Source organism: Phalacrocorax carbo, chromosome 6 (genome assembly GCF_963921805.1).
Source record: "Phalacrocorax carbo chromosome 6, bPhaCar2.1, whole genome shotgun sequence".
Taxonomy (NCBI): domain Eukaryota; kingdom Metazoa; phylum Chordata; class Aves; order Suliformes; family Phalacrocoracidae; genus Phalacrocorax; species Phalacrocorax carbo.
This window is the reverse complement of record NC_087518.1, coordinates 14,411,127-14,430,321: the sequence shown is the minus strand read 5'-3', so window position 1 is coordinate 14,430,321 and position 19,195 is coordinate 14,411,127. Positions and strand designations below refer to the sequence as shown.

At 47.6% G+C, this 19,195-nt stretch overlaps 1 protein-coding gene across 2 annotated transcripts in view; it reads left to right on the top strand.

Annotated features, from left to right (window-relative positions):
- The window catches only part of NCKIPSD (NCK interacting protein with SH3 domain), a 54,242-nt gene that overhangs the window by 18,343 nt on the left and 16,704 nt on the right, over positions 1-19,195 (top strand). For both annotated transcript variants that reach the window (XM_064453792.1, XM_064453793.1), the window contains 4 exons: positions 3,887-3,999; positions 4,767-4,968; positions 9,332-9,419; positions 11,554-12,182. In XM_064453792.1, the coding sequence (XP_064309862.1) occupies positions 3,887-3,999; positions 4,767-4,968; positions 9,332-9,419; positions 11,554-12,182 (1,032 nt within the window). The remainder of the gene's footprint in view (positions 1-3,886; positions 4,000-4,766; positions 4,969-9,331; positions 9,420-11,553; positions 12,183-19,195) is intronic.

Sequence of the window (19,195 nt, the reverse complement as noted above, 5' to 3'; positions counted from 1 at the left end):
TGATATTCATTACTCTAATTGAGCTGTAACTTGTTCCTGCAGGGCAGCTCGCCTGCAGGGTGCTGATGGTGCCCTCAGTTCTCTGATATGGCGCCCCATCAGCCAGTCTAGCCCATGATCGTCAGGGGTCACTGCTCTGCTCTTCCCTGGCTCTTGGTACAGCCAGGCTGGTCATGACAGACTGTTTATAGAGTCCAGCATTTCTCTGCTGCAGTCTTTTATTTGATTAAACCAGAAATATCTGATAGAGGGGGTGGCAGCCACTCCTTTCTGGGGTGAGATGACATGTGAATGTGCATCAATACCTCACCAAAATACCCCTCTATTATCACGGTATGTCGGGCAGAAGGTGGTGTCCTATTAATGCCTCTTGGCCGCAGCCTGGTAGTTGTGCCACCTCATGCCAACCAAGGAGATCCCTGCCGTCACCCCATAAGGGTGGGCACGCACAGCTGGTACCGTCCACCACCATCATCGCCCTATCCTTGCCACCTTCTCTGCATTTTGGGAGCTGCTGGCCTGGCTGTGCTGCTGGTGAGCTGGTACCTGGTGAAGGATGTATTTAACAGCTGGCGTGCTGCAGTGGTTGCTTGGAGCTCTGCCAGCCCCCACCTGTGCCGTTGCTAGCACAGCTTCAGTAAATCCATCTGAATTCCTGGGCTTTACTTGGCATGTCTCCTCTGACAGCACACTGCACAGTGGTGCCCTTTTCATGCGCTCCCCTGCTTCTGGGTGAGCTTTAGCTTAGCTCATGATGAGCAGAGTTTCATCTCTGTATCCTGGAGCGTGGGAGGGGGCAGAGGCTAGATTGTAGTGCAAGGCCCTGAGGGGGCAAGAGCAGACTTCTGAGCACCAATATCTCCTGCCTGAGCTCAAAGGCTCTGCTCTGTTACCTTGGTGCTGGTTTTTGACCTCTCTTTTGCAGGCTGTAGAGCCCTGTGTGGCGAGGATTGTCTGCGAGTTTGTAAGAAGGTGTGGGCGTGTGCTGCCTGGCCGTACTGCTCAGGATCCCTGCCCGCATCCCAGCTGCGATCATCCTTTGGAGTGAGTGCTGGGTGCAGGCAGGAATCCCCTGCCAGCGCTGCGGAGTAACTGGTCTCCCTAAACTGCATAGGGAGAATGGCAAAGCACGTGCATTATCCTGAATTGCTGTGAGCAGGCCATCCCTTGAGTCCTAGGGAGAAGGAGATTGTAGGCGAGGCACTGGCAAACCTGACTTTTGCCCCTGGGCAACTCATGCTCCTTTTAACTGTAATGTGCTTTTTTTTTTGTCCCTCCTCTTCAAACAAAGCAGTGCCATTTAGGTTAATCCAAGAAGTGTGCAGATTCCTTCTAATCCCATGGTTTATCCAGGATACTGATTTGTGTGTTAAGTTTATGACTATAGCGCAAGGGATCCCCAATGCTGGGTGTCCTACAAACCCTGAATGCAAGGTGGCCCCGGTGCTGAAGCTCCTGCCCCCTGCCCAGCTCTGCTGAGCAAGGGAGAAGGAGGTGATTTACGAGCAGCAGCATCAGTGTCATAAAGTGCAAGTGGCAAGTTAATGCTTTTTTATTCCAGCCCTTTTGACAGGGCCCTGTTAATAGAGGGTTGGGGAGCAGAAACAAAGGAAAGAGTACAGCAGCTAAAAGCAGGTTGTCACAGCACTGCTGCATTAATGTGAAAGTACTGTGCAATATCAGAAAAGAAGCGTCCTCTCCATAACAAATGGCATTGCACAGCAAGTGTCAGCTCCAGCCTGTGGACTATGGATGACGACGACAGGCCCTCTGGGAGAGGGCAGAGATGCTGAGCCATTCAGTAGGATTCAGTGCTGTGTACTGTGATCTTCCCTGGGAGGATCAGACTGAGAAAGGTGGAAACACACATGGGTGAAAGCCTGACGGGCTGGGGAGAATGAGAGAAGGCAGCATGAAAGGGTGCATCTCATGGAGGGGGTGGCTTTGGAGGGGATGGTGGTGGATGTGGAGGAACAACAAGTGGGGGATAGGGGAGTGTGCTGGGCAGGGTGTTTAGAAGCTGTAGAAGGAGCTATGTGGAATTTTTTGGATGGGAGCGGCAGGAGGGCAGGCAGGCTGTGTGGAAGGCAGGGGTCTCTGGCACTTGGAGTGGCACGGGCACTCCCCTGGGGACGGCAGCACTGGAGACTTCTGCGCTGCTCCCCTTTCACAGAGAAAGTGTGCAGCTTGATGTAACTTTCTCTTATTTTCTCAGAAAATGAGATGCATTCTCTGAAGTAATTTGCCTTTCCTTTCAATGCTCCTTTAAAGGTGTTCAAATGAGCTTTGCTCCATTTCTTTACTTAGATCTGTAGTTAGAGGTGGTAAAATGCTTCCTAGGCCATATGGGGCTGCTTGGAGGCATCCCAAAGTTGGGTTCTGAACATTGGGTTTGTCCTTGATCTGATAAAATATGTCTACCGAATTCATTAAAGTAACATACCTGTTTTTATTTTCAAAGTTTTCCCCAGTTGCTTTCCTCCCTATCTCTCTTGGGAAAACAATTTAAAAAACCCTCCTAAATCTTTCTTTTTCAAAGCTGAGTTTCACAGAGGGGGCCTCTCATTCCCACCTTGTTTGGAGGTTGGGTTTGTTTGGATTTTTTTCTCCACAGTCTGCAGTTGCTGTTAATTCACATTTGGTTTAGTAATTAGGATATAAATAATACATAGCATGTTATCAGAAAACTGCATGCCAGTCCTAGGGAGGCAGGCACTATCAGACCTGGTGGGGAGGGCTTGCCTTCTGCTGCTTTTCAGCCCCCTAAGGCCAATTAAGGTGCATCCTTGATGAGATTCCAGCCGCTCCTTAGTTGCTCAAATGGTTGCTCTGATGCAGGGAGGGGTGCAAAGCAAGCGAAGATGAAGGGGGCTTTAGTGTTCAAACAGCTGCAATGAGAGCTGGAGTCCAAACATTCCCTCCTCTCCTGCTCCTCCCCTGCATGCACAGGCTGAGGCTGCCAGTGGTGGTACAGAATGGATGGTGCAGCTTACAGGAGGCCTGTGGGTCTGCTGGATCCAGGGCAAAGGCTTGGTGGCATGTCCTTTGCTTTCAGCCTTAGTCTTGTAACGGTCTTTTCTTCTGAAAGCATGTCAACCATTGATTAAAAAAAAAAAGCCTTGGAGAATGTCCCAAGTGTGGAAACCTGCTTTACCTTTCCGTGCCCCTTTGCCACAGCTCTCCCACCCTCTTGTGTAAGCCTGGGAAATGTCTTTGGTATTTCTTGCTTCAAGGCTGCTGTTTATTTCAGCTGCAGTAATGAGTGCTAAACTGGCTGGCAGGAGGAATAAATGTTGCTATGACAGTTTGGGTGGAGATTTGGAAAAGACACTTCAAGTTGCAAAACAAGTATAAAAACCATCAAGGAAAAAGCGAGCAAAAAGGCAAATCCAGAGCCAATAGGCTCTGAAGGCCACCAGATTTTGACTAGGTCTGTCACATTCACAGCTGTGTGTTTGCTCTATGGCAGCGGGACAGCAAGAACAGAAAGAATTGAGCTTGGGATAAGCTGGGTGTTGCAGTGGGATCTTGAAAGCTCCCTGCAGTGGTCTGAATATTCAGGGGTGCTGCATGGTTCTGAAGCTCTGTCCCTGGTCTTGTAGCAATCGCTGGACTTTCCTTATAACTATAACTTTCTTTTCCAACTGTAAATCTTGAATGGGCAGACTAGAGTTGAAGCACAGCTTCAAATGTTTCATTTGGAGGAAGGAGGGAAAAGTGAGATGGTGCTCAGGTAGGGTTCTGGGTCTGGGAGCTGTTCACATGTTTGGCTTGTGCTGCACCTGCTCTGTGGGTTTTAGGTACTGCAGTCTCTCCTTTCGTAAGCTCTGGTGCAAAAGAACCGCAGCTGAAGCAGCGCAGTAATGTATGGGATGTTGTTTCTCAGGTGCTGGAGCAAGATGTGGTTCTCCAGTCTATTGACCGTGCCATTGAGGCTGTGCACAATGCGGCAATGAAGAACGGGGGAAAGTACAACCTGGAGCAGAGAGATGTCCTCCAGTAAGTATGATGGGTGTCTGGGAGAGATGGTGGATGGAGGATTGTCAGTGTGTGATGCTTGTGTCTTTTCTATTATTGGGGTTCAAGCTGATTGTCGTTGATTTGAGTCTCTGTGCTGCAAAATGCTGATGCACTCAGAGAGCTTCCCAGCGTTCGAGCTGGTAGCTGATGCTGCTCCTCCAATCAACTCTGTCCAGCAAAGCGGTGCTTTGGTTTCCCCCTCTACCCGCATGCATGTAAAGGGAAAGCTCTCAGCTGCACTGTAGACCTGGAAGAGAAATCCAAAACCTTTCTGGATGCATTTTCTGCTCTCTACCATCCAGGAACTGTAGAGGTTGTTGGCATGTGACACAAGGTCCTTAATATGTTCTCAAATAATTGCTTATGAGAGAATTTTTGGTTTTCTCTGACACCTCACACTCTGTGCTGAGGCATGCTGGTTTATTCTCAGCTGAACAGTGATACTAAAGTGCAGGCAATTTCTGAGGCTTGCAGTGCAATAAGTGACTCTCCCCCAAAGAAGAGGCATTTTCTCCAGCAAACTGATGAATAAATCATGGGCTCTTGCAAAGCCTCTTCCTTCCTCCCCCAAAAGTGCTTCCTTATTTGTTAATGAAACATGAAAATGAGTTGGTGTTCAGAGTAATGTAACCCATTCTGGTATATATAGCCCAAATGCAATAAATCATTTAAAATATCATTTAGATGTTGCAGCATAGTCACTCCCTTCCTTTAGCTTTGTTCCTGATGTCATCATTCTGTTTCAGAAAACTGATCCATCACCGGAAGGAGACTGTGTCCCGCAAAGGTCACTCTCCCACCCCTCAGGGGATGGTTATGACGCAGTCCTCCAGTGATCACCATTTGGATGTGGCACGGCAGCCCAATGGGGTGTGCCGGACAGGATACGAGCGACATCACAGTCTTCCAAACACTGAGTTTGAGGAGGAGGACGAAGGTCTCTATCAGGTAACAGCAGCCAGACACTTTCTAGGTTCCTCCTTTGGTGGTATGACGTTGCTTGTCCTGTTCAATAAAATGCTTTTGCAGCTGAAATCACAAATCAAGTGTTTGTGCTGCTTACCTGGGATTACTGCAATGTAAACTGATGCTGTCTCTATGTAAGAAGTCTGGAACAGTCCCTCTGCCATCTATATTTGTGATGCTTTTTGGGATCCTTGAGGGTCTGTGGTTTTATGGTGATGTGTGAGATCCGCTGTATATTTGTGACTGTCTCTTTTTAAGAGTTGCAAGCTCCCCAGAGAATACTTTGAAAAACAGTCTTGATGTGAGCAGAGCTCCCTCTGAGTACACAGTACTGCTTTGTCTCCCTCTTGTTAAATCTGCACGACAAGATCTTGGGTCCTTGAGCATTTTATCTGCTGTGGCTGCCTATTTTTACTACTCAAAACATAAAAAAAGCCAAAGATCCTGCTTTGTCTGATTGTTGCTTGTCATGATGAATTAAAGGTAAATGGCAGGAAATATGATTCAGAGCAGATTTTTTTTATCTTGGTGGCGTACAGTTCCAGGGTTACTGTGCGGTGCCAGCAAGGCTTCAAAGTAGCAGCCCAGGACGGATGCAGCAGTTGTTGGGGATGAATGATGTGGCTGATTACACTGTGTAGGTATAGCTGGATGTTAGGGCTAAAAGGTGCCAAGCAAGGATGAGCACAGATTTTTTTTTTCCTCCTACAGATGAACATGTGCACTGTAGTTTTTCTTCTTCTATCTGGGATAAGAGTGTCGAGGCAGTGTTTATAAGGTACTGATACACTGTCATTCCTAGCAGATGAGGCTTGTTTTACACTTGAAGAATCATGACTCTGCAGAGATGAAAGGTAGCTCTGGTTCGTGCAGAACACAGCAATTCTTACAAACCCCATTTTTCTCCTTTGTATTTGTTTTCTCTTCTGAGCAGCCAAAGCAGCTCCATTTAAGTCTGTGCATTACGGGCCAAGCAAATGGAGCACCTTACGGCCCATTCTCCATGCAGATTCCCTATCTTTATCTGGTCTGTGGTTTGGTCACTTGCCAAAAAGAAGCAAGACAGATTCCTTGGCTGACAAAGAACTGTTTCTGCCTGGGTGGCACTGAGGATGCAGTCGATAGGGCTGAAAGGTCTCCCTGAGATTTTTAACAGCTCAGTTGAGGGGTTTCCTGTGTGCTTTGAAAATATGAAATGGAGGAAGCAGCATTACTTTCTTCCACTGGTTATGCAGCTGCCTAGCAGGAGATCTGCTGAAATCTGAACTTTCTCACTAACTCTGGAGAAGCAGAGGCCTTGGGGATGTGCTTTTGACTGCTTGGGATTTTGGGGTGCATTCAATGTTTACATGTGAAAACTTAAGCAAAATTTGAGGTGCAAATTTCTTGTCAGTGGCTTTGTTTCCAGGGCTGAACTGGCTGAAGTACTTGGTGATGGCACCTGTGCTAGGCCTCTCTTCAACTCTTCCATAGTTAGCATAAGTTGGGAAGCTGGGGCAGTTACATACCAGCTACCAAGGGAGGAAGTTGGTCTGTCAGAGAATTTTAGTCATGGTCTGCTGCATTTGCGTATGCTCAGTGGGTTTGTGATGCTTGTCTCCAAAAGCCTTTGCTGCAGACCAGTATGTCTGGCTTGGCAGAGTTTGCCAAGAGGAGGTGGTGGGTGCAGGATTGTTGGTTTGGTTTTTTTGGTGTTTTGCTTTTTTTTGTTTGGTTTAAAAATTCCTACTGTACTAGCATTATTCCCAGGAGGTGAAGGAGTGCTGGTGGTCTCTGCTTGCCTGGCTGGGAATGGGATGGGAGTGTTGTGACTCAGTCTTGTCTCAAGTAGTGCAGGGAGCAGAGCCTCTGCTAGCAGTCCCAGCAAAATGGAAACGGAGAGGAAGCCCACTAAAATCTGTGGATTTGAGGAAGTTCACAGCCCCTTTGTAGAGGCCTGGGGAAAGGGAGGCTTTCAAAGCATGTGTAGGTGATTCTCTGTGGACCCACGGTAGTGTCCCTCCTCCTCTCTGGACAGGAGGAATCTGAACTACAAGGGCTCTTGCACTGTCACCTTCCCCATGGCAGCTGGACAGATGTTTTCTCTCCTTTCCTCCCCTACCCTTGGGGATTTCGATGTCGTACATCCTCTACTCGGACCCACGCAGTGGCTGGAAGATGGGGCGGAGGGAGGGGATGGCCATCGGTTACCCCTCACAACTGACCATGTGGCAGTTCACCCCTCAGGCAGGCACCAGCATGGGGAAATTAATCTGATGCTTCATGTCTAAATGAGGCTGGCAGGGCTCTGAGCTAACATTAGCTGTACGCCTATTAATTTAAGCACTAATCTGTAATAGCTGTGTTAAACTTGCACGGTAGATTTGGAAGGGCTAATGAAGCTATGGAAATACTCCAGAATGACCCAGCCCTAGCTGTCTCCAAATAATGTCATGCTGCTGCTCTGAGCCTGCCTGTCTGCTAAATCCCTCTGCTTTAGTAATCATGACTGTGCTGTGCCAAGCAGCTCTGACTCGTGCTGTTAGCTCCATCACTGCAGAGAGGACTGTTTTTAGCACAGATGAGCTTTCTAGATTTGGGACCGGCTTTCCAGCAATGTGATGCAGAGACCCCTCCTGTTCGGCCTCTCAGCTGTGCAGTCTCTTTTTGGACCGGCATAGATAATTTTTGAAGCTGTATGCAAGTATCATATAGCATTTTAGCCAGAGAACAATGTGGGATGGATTGACAAGAGCAGAAGAGCTCAGCCTGTGAGTCTGCAGCAGTATCTTGTACTAATCCACCAGCTAAAAGCACTTGTAAAGAAGCAACATGTTGTGTGACATAGTAAAAGGTTGGAGGTATTAGGTGTTGGGTGGGAGAAAGGGACCGAGAGATCCCTTTTTAAAAGTCTCTGTAAGCTGTGCAAACTGCTGCGTCTTCATTTGTCTGGTGGCCTCCAGACATGGGCAGTGAGCACCATATTGTCAGCTTGTGGCATCGAGTCTTGAACATTTGAGGTGGGTCCTGAAGGTGTCTTATTTCCAGGAATATCTTTGCTCACATTCCAGAGGAAGTTTCTGTCCTTCCTGGATTCAGGGGAAAAAAGTACATTTTTCATTCTCCTTGTTCTGAGCTATTTAAAATAGAGACCTTTCAGGGGCCTGTCTCAGTTTTCTGCTGTGGGGATTGGCAGTGCTTTGTGCCCTGTGTGGCATTATAGGGCTGTTCAGCACTGACAGGTGACAAAAAACTTCTCTTCCAGGGCTAAAGAAACCTGGGGAATTAGCACTGTGTGATGGTCTGGGTGTCACTATGGCAGGTAGATTTACAGCTGCCTTCAACCTGGGCTACCCGAGACACTCAGGCCATCACCTCCTTTCCCTTCCTGTGCTGCCTTGGGCGGTTTTGCCATAGGCAGAGATGGCAGTATCCCATAAAAAGAGGTGCGTTTCAGGCAGCAGGCTGTGAACTGCAGAAGACCTAAGAGACACCTAAAAGTGTCTAAGCGGCCCTGAGCCACTAGGATGTGAGGATGAGAGTATTGATGCAACGTGCTCCCACCTAGCTTGGCGTTCAGCAGCATCCTACTGATCAGAGGTTAACCCTGACATTACACCGCACTAGCATAATTCTGGGTGAAAGTGATGTCTGTGATTGCGGTGTCTGGATCTGACAGGAAAATGAGTGCTGGAATCTGGGTCTGTAGTTCGTACACCACTGGCTCAGTGCTCTTAGTGGAGGAGAGTTGCAGGAGAGATCCCAGATGTTGAGAGTTGATGCAACTCCCTGGCAAAAGCTTTTCCCAGCAGGTCATGCGATAGGTAGTGTAGGATTGCACAGAGGGTCTGGCACTATTTTCTCCCTCCCTGCATGAGCAGAAATAGCTCTGAAAGCATGGAAAAGGCATTTACATGTTTCCAGTCCTTGGCTTTGTCTTTCTGCAAGGGTATTTGTAGCTGGCGTAATGGATCTCTCCAGAAGAGTGTCTATATACGCGCTCTGTTTGCAGCCTCTGTGGAGCTATTGAGAGTAATATGGAGTCACGGTGAGTGTGTGGGATCACATCTGGAATAAAGGAAGAGTAAATGCTTGACAGGTCTACATGACATGTGTGCTGTGTGCTGCTGAACACAGAAATTAAACAAGGGCTGCTTTTCCTGTTACAGGGAGGGGATGAAGCTTGAGTCCTGCTTTGTTCTTCTAGGAAGCTGCCTATTAATATCTGTCCTCCTGAGAGAACTTTCCTGAATGATGAGAAAGATTTAAGGACAAATATGCACGTGCACGTGAGAAAGAAGGTTTCATAACAGAGAATGTCTTTATTGTCAATGTCCTTTGATTGCTCTGAAATCTTTCCTTATAGATCCCACCACAGCCCCGGCGTGCTGCTCCTATCACCCCACCACCTCCAGAGAAACGCAAGAACACGCAGATTACTGCTCCCATTAAAAGTAAGGACAAACTACTCTCTAGATCTCAGGCATGAAACAGACATGGGGCAATATAAGTCATGGTGCCCAGGCACTTTTGGTTTGTGCTTAGAAGGGCATCCTCCTATATACTTATATCTTAAATTCCTATAGGTTTTAATGCTAACAATCATGAGCTAGTGGCCAGTGCTCTGTTGTGTCCTGTCTGATCCAGGAGGGTCTGGGCAGCCTGGCACCTGTGGATGGATGCCAGCTACAGCATCCTTCTGGTCCTCTGGTGCCTGTGGCACTGGGAAGTGTGGTGGGCTCCCAGGAGCAAAGTCTCTGCCTGCTTATGTGGCTAATCTGGCCAGCACACAACCTTGGTTTAAGATCCTTGTGGGTCATTTACTCCCACAGACACCGTGGCAGTCTACCAGCAAAAAGGAGGTAGTTTTCTCTGGCAGTGCAGAATGCAGTAGTTCATGAGGAGTAGTTACTGGTAGCACTTCTAGGACAGGTCCAAGTCTGCTTTTGGCTCCCTGTTAGTTGTACAGTGCACAGATGAGATTTCCATAAAATTGGAGCTGGTGTCTGTCAGGAGCAGAAATAATACCAGGGGCACAGCCGTGTATATGCCACCCACAGGCAAGGGAGCTGCTGGTTGTGAGCACTTCAGGATAGAGCAGGACTATGGGGTCAAGGCAGGAGCTTCTCAATCTTCATTGTGGTTGGGCTGGTCGAGGCAGTGGTTATCCTGCTGAGTTGCTGTCAGCTTGCCTAAGTGCTCTCCTGTGCTGTGACGTTCATGCTATTAGTGACACACAGCCTGTCTCAAGCCCACTCATGTCTCCTTGTGAGGAGCAGGGCAGAGCGTTGATTTGCAGGTAGTTAATTGAAACTTGGGGCTGGCACCAGTGTACTTGATGGTATTAAGCTGTTTTTCACTGTGGTAGTGGGAATTCACAAAGGTCAGTTTCCTTCAATTCCTTATCTTGATTTAATGAAGCATGGTGGGAGCTGTGATTTTGTGAATGCTACTCTGAGGAGGACGAAAAAAGAGGAATGCTGAACACCTGTGGGAGGGAAGGACCCTGTTTTTCTGCCTAGCTTGTGCTTGTCTTGGGATGGAGTGGTGAATGGAGTAGCATAGGGCTCCCAGAACCACTGGGACAGGAGGGGTTGGAGTTGCCTGCAGAGGTGCAGCAAAGGCATTTCACATATTTGTCCCACTGGTCCTTCCTTTGGTGTGGGAGAAACTGCCTTCCCTGAGAGTTGGGCTCCCTGTGGGGTGTGCTCCTTCTCTTCTAGCACCAACATCAGCTGCTGTTATGAAGCTCTAGACAAAGGTAGCCCAGTGTTTGCCCAAGTAACTGTTTTCATAGTCAGGGAGGGACTTGCATACATTTTTCCCCCCTAGAAATGAATGGATAAGGTTTACCAAAAATATATTAGACCAAATTAAAGGAGAGAAAAATCTTAACATCTCTCTGCTTGTAGTGGATTTTTTCCTTGGAAGGTGGGACAGCTACCACTGCTAGAGCTAGTCAAAACTAGAGGCAGGGGAGAAATACAGTAGGGCAGATAACGTGGAGGCTTCTGAAAGCAGTGGATACTATCAGGGCTGTGGGACTCGTGAGCAAATGTGGGAGGGTGCTGAAAGAGAGAGACTAGAGGTGTTGTCAGCCAAATGTTTCCTTCACCGTTGGGGCTAACCATGGTGTGCAGTTGGTGAGGTTCGTGCAGGAGGGAGGCGTGGGCTGGTGTGTGAAACCTTCAGTGTCTTGCAATTCGTGGATACCATCATTCAAAAGTGAGGGTTTAGAACCTGAATGCAGACAAAGGCCCTCACTAAGCCAGGGGGAAAAGACACTTCTGTCCCTTAGTCCTCTCCCTCCCTCCCTTCCTTCCCCTGCATAAAACACTAAGCCCTTTGAAGGGTATTCATCTCAATAGAGTAGTTTTCCCCTTTCTAAAGAGGTGATTGTGTGGGAATGCTCCAGAGAGAACTGGTACAATTTTGCTTTGAGATAAGTGAGGCAGGAAGAGGAGTTAAACTGCTCTGGTCGCATGCACAATGAGCCTTTTAATGGACTGCACTGTAGCAATTTGGTGGTTTTTTTTTCTTTTTTCCTTTGATGCTGTTGCTAAGGCATTTTTAATTGCTCCCTTTCAGATGCTATTGAAATTATCCCTGGGTCAGCTTCTAGCACCTCCTCTATAAGCACGACATCCCTGGATACCTTGTACACTGCTTCTTCTGTGTCAGAGGCTGCTCTCCCAACGGCCACCTCCAGTCCTGCCAACACCCCACCCCCTGTCCCGAGCCGGAGTGTCCACACCACGATAACACGTAATTTGGATGCCAGCTCTTTGACGCACTCCCGTTATGGGTCTTCCCCAAAGGATGGGGCCAGCAAATCTCCCCAGACCAAGAGGGCTGCCCCAGCACCACCAGCTGAAGGGGGGCCCCAGAGGTCCCACACTGTGGATGGGGAGAAGACTTCTCAGGTGAAGAAAGCTGCCCCGCCACCCCCTGCAAGCCTAGATGCCTTCAACTCCCTCTGCCTGGAGGATAAGAAGGCGGCTGTAGTAGAGCCGGTGCCACCAGAACCCAGTGGTCTGGCGGCATCTGTGCCCAAGACAATAGGTGCCGAACTGATCGAGCTGGTGCGCAGAAACACCCACCTCAGCTACGAGCTGTCCCGTGTGGCTATCGGCATTGTCATCGGCCACATCCAGACATCCATTCCAGCAACTAGCAGCATCATGGAGCAGATTCTCATCTCCGTGGTGGAAAGTAAGGTAATGTGTGTGGGGCTGGGCTGGGGGGCTGGTGCAAACCACCTCCTAGCATCAGGCAGCCAGTGTTACAAGCTCAGTGAGAACTGCTAACATTTGGGATGAGAAGTGCAGGGGAGAGATGCTAGATGGGGTAAATGTCTAGCCAAGGGAACCAGGGGTTTGAACCAGGTCCAAGAACTGGATAGCAGGAAAGTGGAAAACAGGTGAGATTATTTCCTGAGTGAGCTGCAGATATACGGCATAACCTTGAGTTTGGAGCTGGGGGTGAGAGGCAAAACTAGCTGAGAGGGCCCTTGGTGCTGGGAATCACTGGTAGGCTGTGGTGGAGGGGTGAGTGTCTCAGATAAGACTGCGGTTTGGGGAGAGGATGGTGAGATGGATGTCAGTGAATTGAACCACAGGAGCACATCAAGTGGGAGGTGACAGCCTTCCAGGTCCCAGGGACAGCACTGGCGACAAAGCAGTGGTGGGAATGGATGCAGCAGGACTTGAGGCATGCTGAGTAATCTCTGACATTGTTGACCACTGATTGTGAAGGCTCACAGAAAACCATTGTGGCAGCACAGAATCAGAGAAAGAAATTAATAGTGACTTTTTAAAGAGGTGTTTTCAGTTATGAACATGACAAATAGAAGCTGAGGAAAATGAAGCCTTCATAGTAAGTACTTCTTTATAGAGACCCTTTATAAAATAATGCATTGTGTAAACTTGTTTTCTCCTACAGTTCTGCATGTCCTTTGTGTAGGTTCAGCATGTCTATGCATACTATAAATATGCATGGATTCTTGTCTCTTTTGATGATGGAGCACCCAAAACTTCTATATGTCTGGCCTGGTCTTTCATCAAAGTGATGAAAACTAACTTTCCTTGGATGCAAACCTCTATTATTCCATAACACATGCCTCAGCCCTGCTTTAAAAAAACAAACTTATGCCAAAACAATTGTATATTCTTCCTTCCTCTGCTGCAGATACACAAGGAGGGAAGTAAAAGGATGCTTCTTGCAGCAGTCATTGAAATGGTGAAGTACACCTGGGCAGTCCCCTGCTTTAGAGGGATAATAACATTTCAGCTATTTCAGCTCCCATTTGCTGAATACAGCCCCGAGGAGTACTTTTCATATAATCATCTAAGATTGGAGTTCCATTGCTTATGGCAAGATTATAATGAACTGTTTAGAAGCATTTGAATATGGAAAACGAACAGCATTCAAATTTTAGATCAAATCGTAATCTGGTTACCTGTCTGTGCTGAATAGAAGGTCCTATAGCAATCATCAACTCTCAGTTTGTGGCCATAATTCAACAGTTAATTGCTTCCTCCTTCAGTAACAATACTGTGCCAACATGCAATCTAGAATCAGCAAGAAAAATTTAGCTGTTTCAAGCAAATGTTCTGTCTCTGACTTGCACCCTAAGAAGTGCAGTTTTCTGTTGCTTGGACCTTGGATGAGATTAGAATATTATTTTTATCTTTAATACCTGTTCTCAGGAAACAATAAGCTTAATTCCACAGAAGTCATTTAGTGCCAGGTTTCTGCAGAAGGGATTTGAAAACCTCAATTTTATGGCCATTGCTGCAGACCAGTGTGAAAAAGATGGGAAGAAATTCTGATGCTGGTGCAGGGGTAAGTATGGATCGACCTGTAGTGGATAAGGTATCTGTCCTCTAGGACATTCATGGCACTTAAAAATGCCCGGTACAGTATGGAGACACACACAAAGGTCCTGTCCTGTCTCATAATACCTCATCGTTACCTATCTTGAGTGTTACTGCTTTCAGAAGGAGAGGCTGGGTTGGACTGTTCTCCAGGAGAGACTGGACTTGCACAGTGCTCAGGTGTAGGTTTTGTGATTGTGGTGTGCATTTTTCCTGAATGTCCCACACAGACTATGTAGCTCTGCTAATATGTGGGTGCCTGGTCCCAGATGAGGTTGTTCACCTGGTGTAGACAACCGGCTCTAACAGTTAAAAGGGCAGTCACGTATAGTTGTAGGGTGGCTGTACTGCCATAGCTTCACGGGCGTAGTTTAATGGTACAAATTATTATTGTTGACTTTGTGTTGCTCATTATACCAAGTTGTTGCACAGTCTCAGGGGTTTCTGTGTGGAATTGTTGCTGAGTTGCCAATTCTAGGTCAAGGGCTTTTTCTTCTTTAATTTATAACTTCTGAAATCCCTCTATACCCCAATCCATGCAAATACATGGTCAGTTTTTCTTATGCACATTTTTCAAGGTATTTCTTCCACCCCCTAAAACAGAGTGAGAGATCAGCTTTGATTTAAAAGCTTTGGTCTGGTCATAGTAGATATATGTTTCAATCTTTTGTATCATGTTCTTTAGTTATATCCTTTCTATTCCTATTACAGTCTTAATTTGAAGTCAGATCACCAGTTTACAAAATCAATTCCAGAATCCATTACCTCGCTCCTATTCCCAGTGCCTTCTGAAGGTTGACTTGCGTTGTCACTTCCCTCTTATTTACCTTGCTGCTGCTCCAGTGTGGAGTCTGCCTAGGCACATGTTTTCAAGAGAACAGAAGATGCTTCTGCTGGGACAGCATCATGCTTCTGCTTTTAGAGAGGTAACTTAAGGCTGCGCTGGGGGAATAGCAAAGACAAGGAGGGTGCTGAGGTGCTCACACTTTAGGAAGGAAGCTTCAGGGGTACTGTAGTACTTGGGCAAGCCTGAGCTGTAGGAGCAAAGGTGCTGAGTTGGTTTCCCCATGTCAGGATTTGGCCTGGCCTTGGAAATGGCCCCTCTTCTTGTCCTTGAGCCAGTTCCTGGTAAGGGGCATGGTGACTGGGCAAGATGCACAAAGGGAAACAAAACCTCTTTTCAAAGGCATTGCTGCAATGACCGTATAACTAGAGCTGGCTTTCGTGGAAACTCATTTGAAACTTGGAGATAACTAAAGATAATATAGATGCTGCCTAGTTTTCGGACGTCTATATTAGTACATATTGGTGATATGTGATTGCCTTCAGCTCTGAATTATCACCTGTCTGAGGGGAGGGGGTAGCACCAAAAATGTCTTGTCTAGGAAGGTCAGTTTGAGCATTTATTAAACTGAGGCAAGAAAAATTGCCTAATACACAAGCTAGCTACCTAGCTAGCTTGAGAGGGAGCGCTTAGAAATATCTTATCTGCTTTTTATTAAATTAGCATTGCTGTGTTCCAGTTGTGATTCAGACACATCTCTGGTTGGTTGCCTTTAAATTTAACTTGAAAGCTGATGACGGAGGTCTAATCCAGTTCAGTCTTACAGATCAGCCCAGGCTGCTGGGTGGGGTCGAACTGTTCTTGGATGTATTGGAGACAAAGGAACAAGTTAGGAAATTGGTGTGGGAGGTAATGTATTTCTGGAAGGGGTTTCCCCCTGTAGTGCTGGGCTGTGACCTGCTCCCAGCTGCCCATCACCACTGCCTGGTGGCTGCCTGTCATTGCCACCGACAGGCTGCAATGCGCGCTGACAAACCTTGTGGCTAACGTAGCCAGTCTCCCTCTGCTTCCCCTGAATCCACACAGGCTGCCTCTCACATGCAGTTCCCATTCATTAATTGATTCAGCTCTGCTTTTGACAAGAGACAAATTCTTCTCTGGGGCTTGGCTTTTCCCTGTGGGAGTTTTGTCTCTCTGCTCACCTGGGACAATGGGAAGGTCAGCAGGGTAAGTGCTTTCAAGGCTGACTTCTTTGACCGGGCTGTTAGCATGCCTACATAGGTCTCCTCCTTAGTGAAATATTGCAAATGTGAATCCAGAGGCAGGGAGGAATCAATTACTGCTTAGGCAAGTCCTTTGCTCGCTAATTGCTTGAGGAACCTTTATGAAGGTCTGTGCCAGAGTCTTCATGCACAGCCATCTCAGTGCAGCTGTAAATGGGCCACACTGATCCAGAGAGCCACTGCTGAGTACATCTGTGAAGCAAACATGCATTGGGCTGCAGATGGCTGGGACACCTGGAAGGAGAAGGCTGCAGAGACCTTACTGAAGCATAGCTAACATGGTGGTTGAAAGCTAAGTGCTCTTCTCTCCCTGTGACACCCCACAGGTCTGTGCACGGCAGGCATTGCCTCCCTGCAGATCTGACCTGCCCTGTGATATGGCTGTGTCCCTGGGGAGCTTGGTTCAGCTGAAGTAAGGCATCTCTCTTGCACCATGTTTAATCTGGTTTAGCGGCTGCCAAGGTGCCTTGAAGTCTGTGTGGGAGAGCAGCATTAGCCACTTGTTTTTTATAGATGGTGCTGCAGTGGGAACTGTGTGCTGCCCCAGAGGAGGGGGGAATTCCCCCTGAAATGTGTGTAAAAACCTGCTATATGGTTTACTGAAAGAGGATATGGGCTCATCTAGAGGGAGGCTGCTGGTAGATGTGTATACCCATGGCACTGGTGATCTGCCGCAATGCTGGTATAGTCGTGGGGAGGGAGGCATGGGAAGGGGGCAAGGAAGAAATAGAAGAGTTTGGCAGGACGGCAGCTGGGTTTGCATGGCAGACAGGACAACCTCTAAGCACTATCAGTGTGAGAGGTTCCCAAAATGTTTTTGGGCTGCTCAGGAGGAACAAAATCCCTGCAGCAGTTCTGCTGGGCTGGGGGGAAGGAACTATTTGAAGCAGCAAGATAATGCAAAGTGCCATTTCTAGAAATACTGAAACATCCTTCTGCTTATGGGCTCTCCAGAAGATTCGTGGAAATGACCATATGGTGAGGTTGCAGGTAGAAGTAGCTGCCCAAGGTGTTTAATAAGCAGAGACCTGACCCGGGTTGTGGGAGGGCTGAGAATGGTGCTGAGAGTGCATTGAGGCAGTGGGCAGTGTAGTTACATGGGTTGGACTGAAGAGCTTGTTAATGGATTGATCTCATCCAAGTCCATTAGGAGCTTGATGCTCAGTGGAGTCCTAAGGCTTGCATATGAAGGACTGGAGGAAGCAGATTAGTGATAAGAGGCTGAATACAGAGATCATTAAAACGAGTACACATTAAAATGCTCATCCAAAAAGATGTCCTAGCAGTGGACTGAGGTAGGACCAGCCCTGCACTGCTCTGGTCAGGAGGATGTGAGGTACGTAAGTGGAGAACCCTCTCCCAAGCAGCTGGGACACATGAGGACAGACAGGTGATGCTGTAGTGTTGTAGGCCCTCCTAAAGAGGGGAGGAGATGGTGAGACCAAGTGAATCTCTTCACTAACGTGATAAATCACCATTCAGCGGGAGATTCTCCTGCATTTGTGCTCAGCTCGTGAAAGCTGCCATCCTCTCTCACAGCTGGTTACCTGGTTTTCTGCTTGGCCATTGACAGCTTCCCAAAATTTTAGGAGCATACAGAGGCTTGAGTTAAACCAGCACACTCCTTCGTAACCTGTGTGACACAATCTTTGGATTATGTAATGAGTAGCGACAACAAGGATACCTTTTTTATTATATAATTGAAGCACTGAGTTGAAATCCTAATTAGTTCACACCGCAAATACCCTGAAGCAAATTGCTAACAGTTCTGTCTCTAATAAAGCAGGTGAGACGTTACTGGTAAACCTGCAGTGGTTTTCCAAGAAAGGGGGGGAGGGTAGAGGATGGGAGGGTAGAGGATGGGCAGGGAGGGTGCTGCTCCTGCACTCGGCAGCTTCATGTGCTGGTGTTGTGGGTGTCTGACTGGGTGCATTGCTAATGACACAAAAGTTGGGCTTGTGTCTCCGTACAAAATCATTCTGCTCTGCTTGTAATGCAAAGGTCTGCTTACAGGCATACTGCCCCTGGCCACACAGCTGGCCTGCTGGAAGTCCAGGACAGAACTAAGTCTTCCCTAGGATTCCAGGAGGAGAATACACTGTGCCGTAGCAGGATGTTGTGGCTGGTAGTGATAAAGGCCTTTTCACACTGAATGATCACGACTTGTAACTGTGCACTGCAAGGCAACATCCAAAAAACTGTTACGGGCTTGGTCTCAGTGAGTGGGTTTTCCCTGTTTAAATTTCTCAGCTCTCTTCTTCCACCTTGCTGATCTCCTGTTGCTTGTTGTCACTGCTGCCAAACCCTTGTGTATAAAACTTAAGTTCTTCTGCGAATTGGTCCTTAGCGCTCTTAATGGTGCCTGGGCTCGTCACCTGTAATAAGTGTGGTTCCATGTGCTGGTCTGTCCTCCTGCCTTGATCTCAGGAAACAAGGTAGTTCATGTGATATACTTAGGTCCTAGAGGGTTATCCTAAATCACAGACCACAGTAGCTATTGGAGCAGGTTAACTGCTGCCTGACTACTCTCCTCTCTTGAAGGCGAGGAAAAGTGTAGGAAAGACAACTGAAGAGTGAAGCCTTCTTAACAAGGGTTATGTATGAGGTGGAAGTGGTGGGATGCAGATGATGGCAATTTGAGAAAGGAGTATGTGCAATAAGACTTGCTAAGTTAGTCTGCATCATACCTACTAGCTTCAGAGCTGCTGTGAACAGTGTTTGCACTCTGTTTGGAAGAAAGCAGAACCAAAGCAGCCAAAGTTGAATTGTTTCCCATCCTTGCTGCAGAAGATGGCAGACCTAGTATTGAGCAATTGGTATGTAGAGTACCATGCAAGCGTTTACTCCCAAGTCAAGGATTAAAGGAAGAACTGTCCATTTCAGACTGGAAGAAGGGGACAGTGAAGGGAACTTCTTCTCTGAGGCAGTTGTGTGGTGTGGTGGTTTTGGGATGGGGTCACATCTTATGTTACTGGGGGTGAGCCTGGAGCTGGGCTCAGCTGCTGCCTGTCCGTGGTCCTGGACCATGCTGGGCTCATTTGGTTTTCATCATTCTCAGGATGATTTTCAGTCTCTACAGTGTGCCCTCTGAAGGGCTTCTGAATGCCTGCCTGATGCCCCCACCCAGAAGGAAGCCAGTGTTTTACTTGTTCTGTGGGGAGGTAATAGAGTACCTTTGGGCTCACTGAGGTTGGGCTGCCCCATGCTCTTGGCACACTGGACTGCTTCAGTGAAAGATGTGCATGTTTGGCTGCCCTGTGGGAAGGGTGAATGAGGCTTTAGCTGGC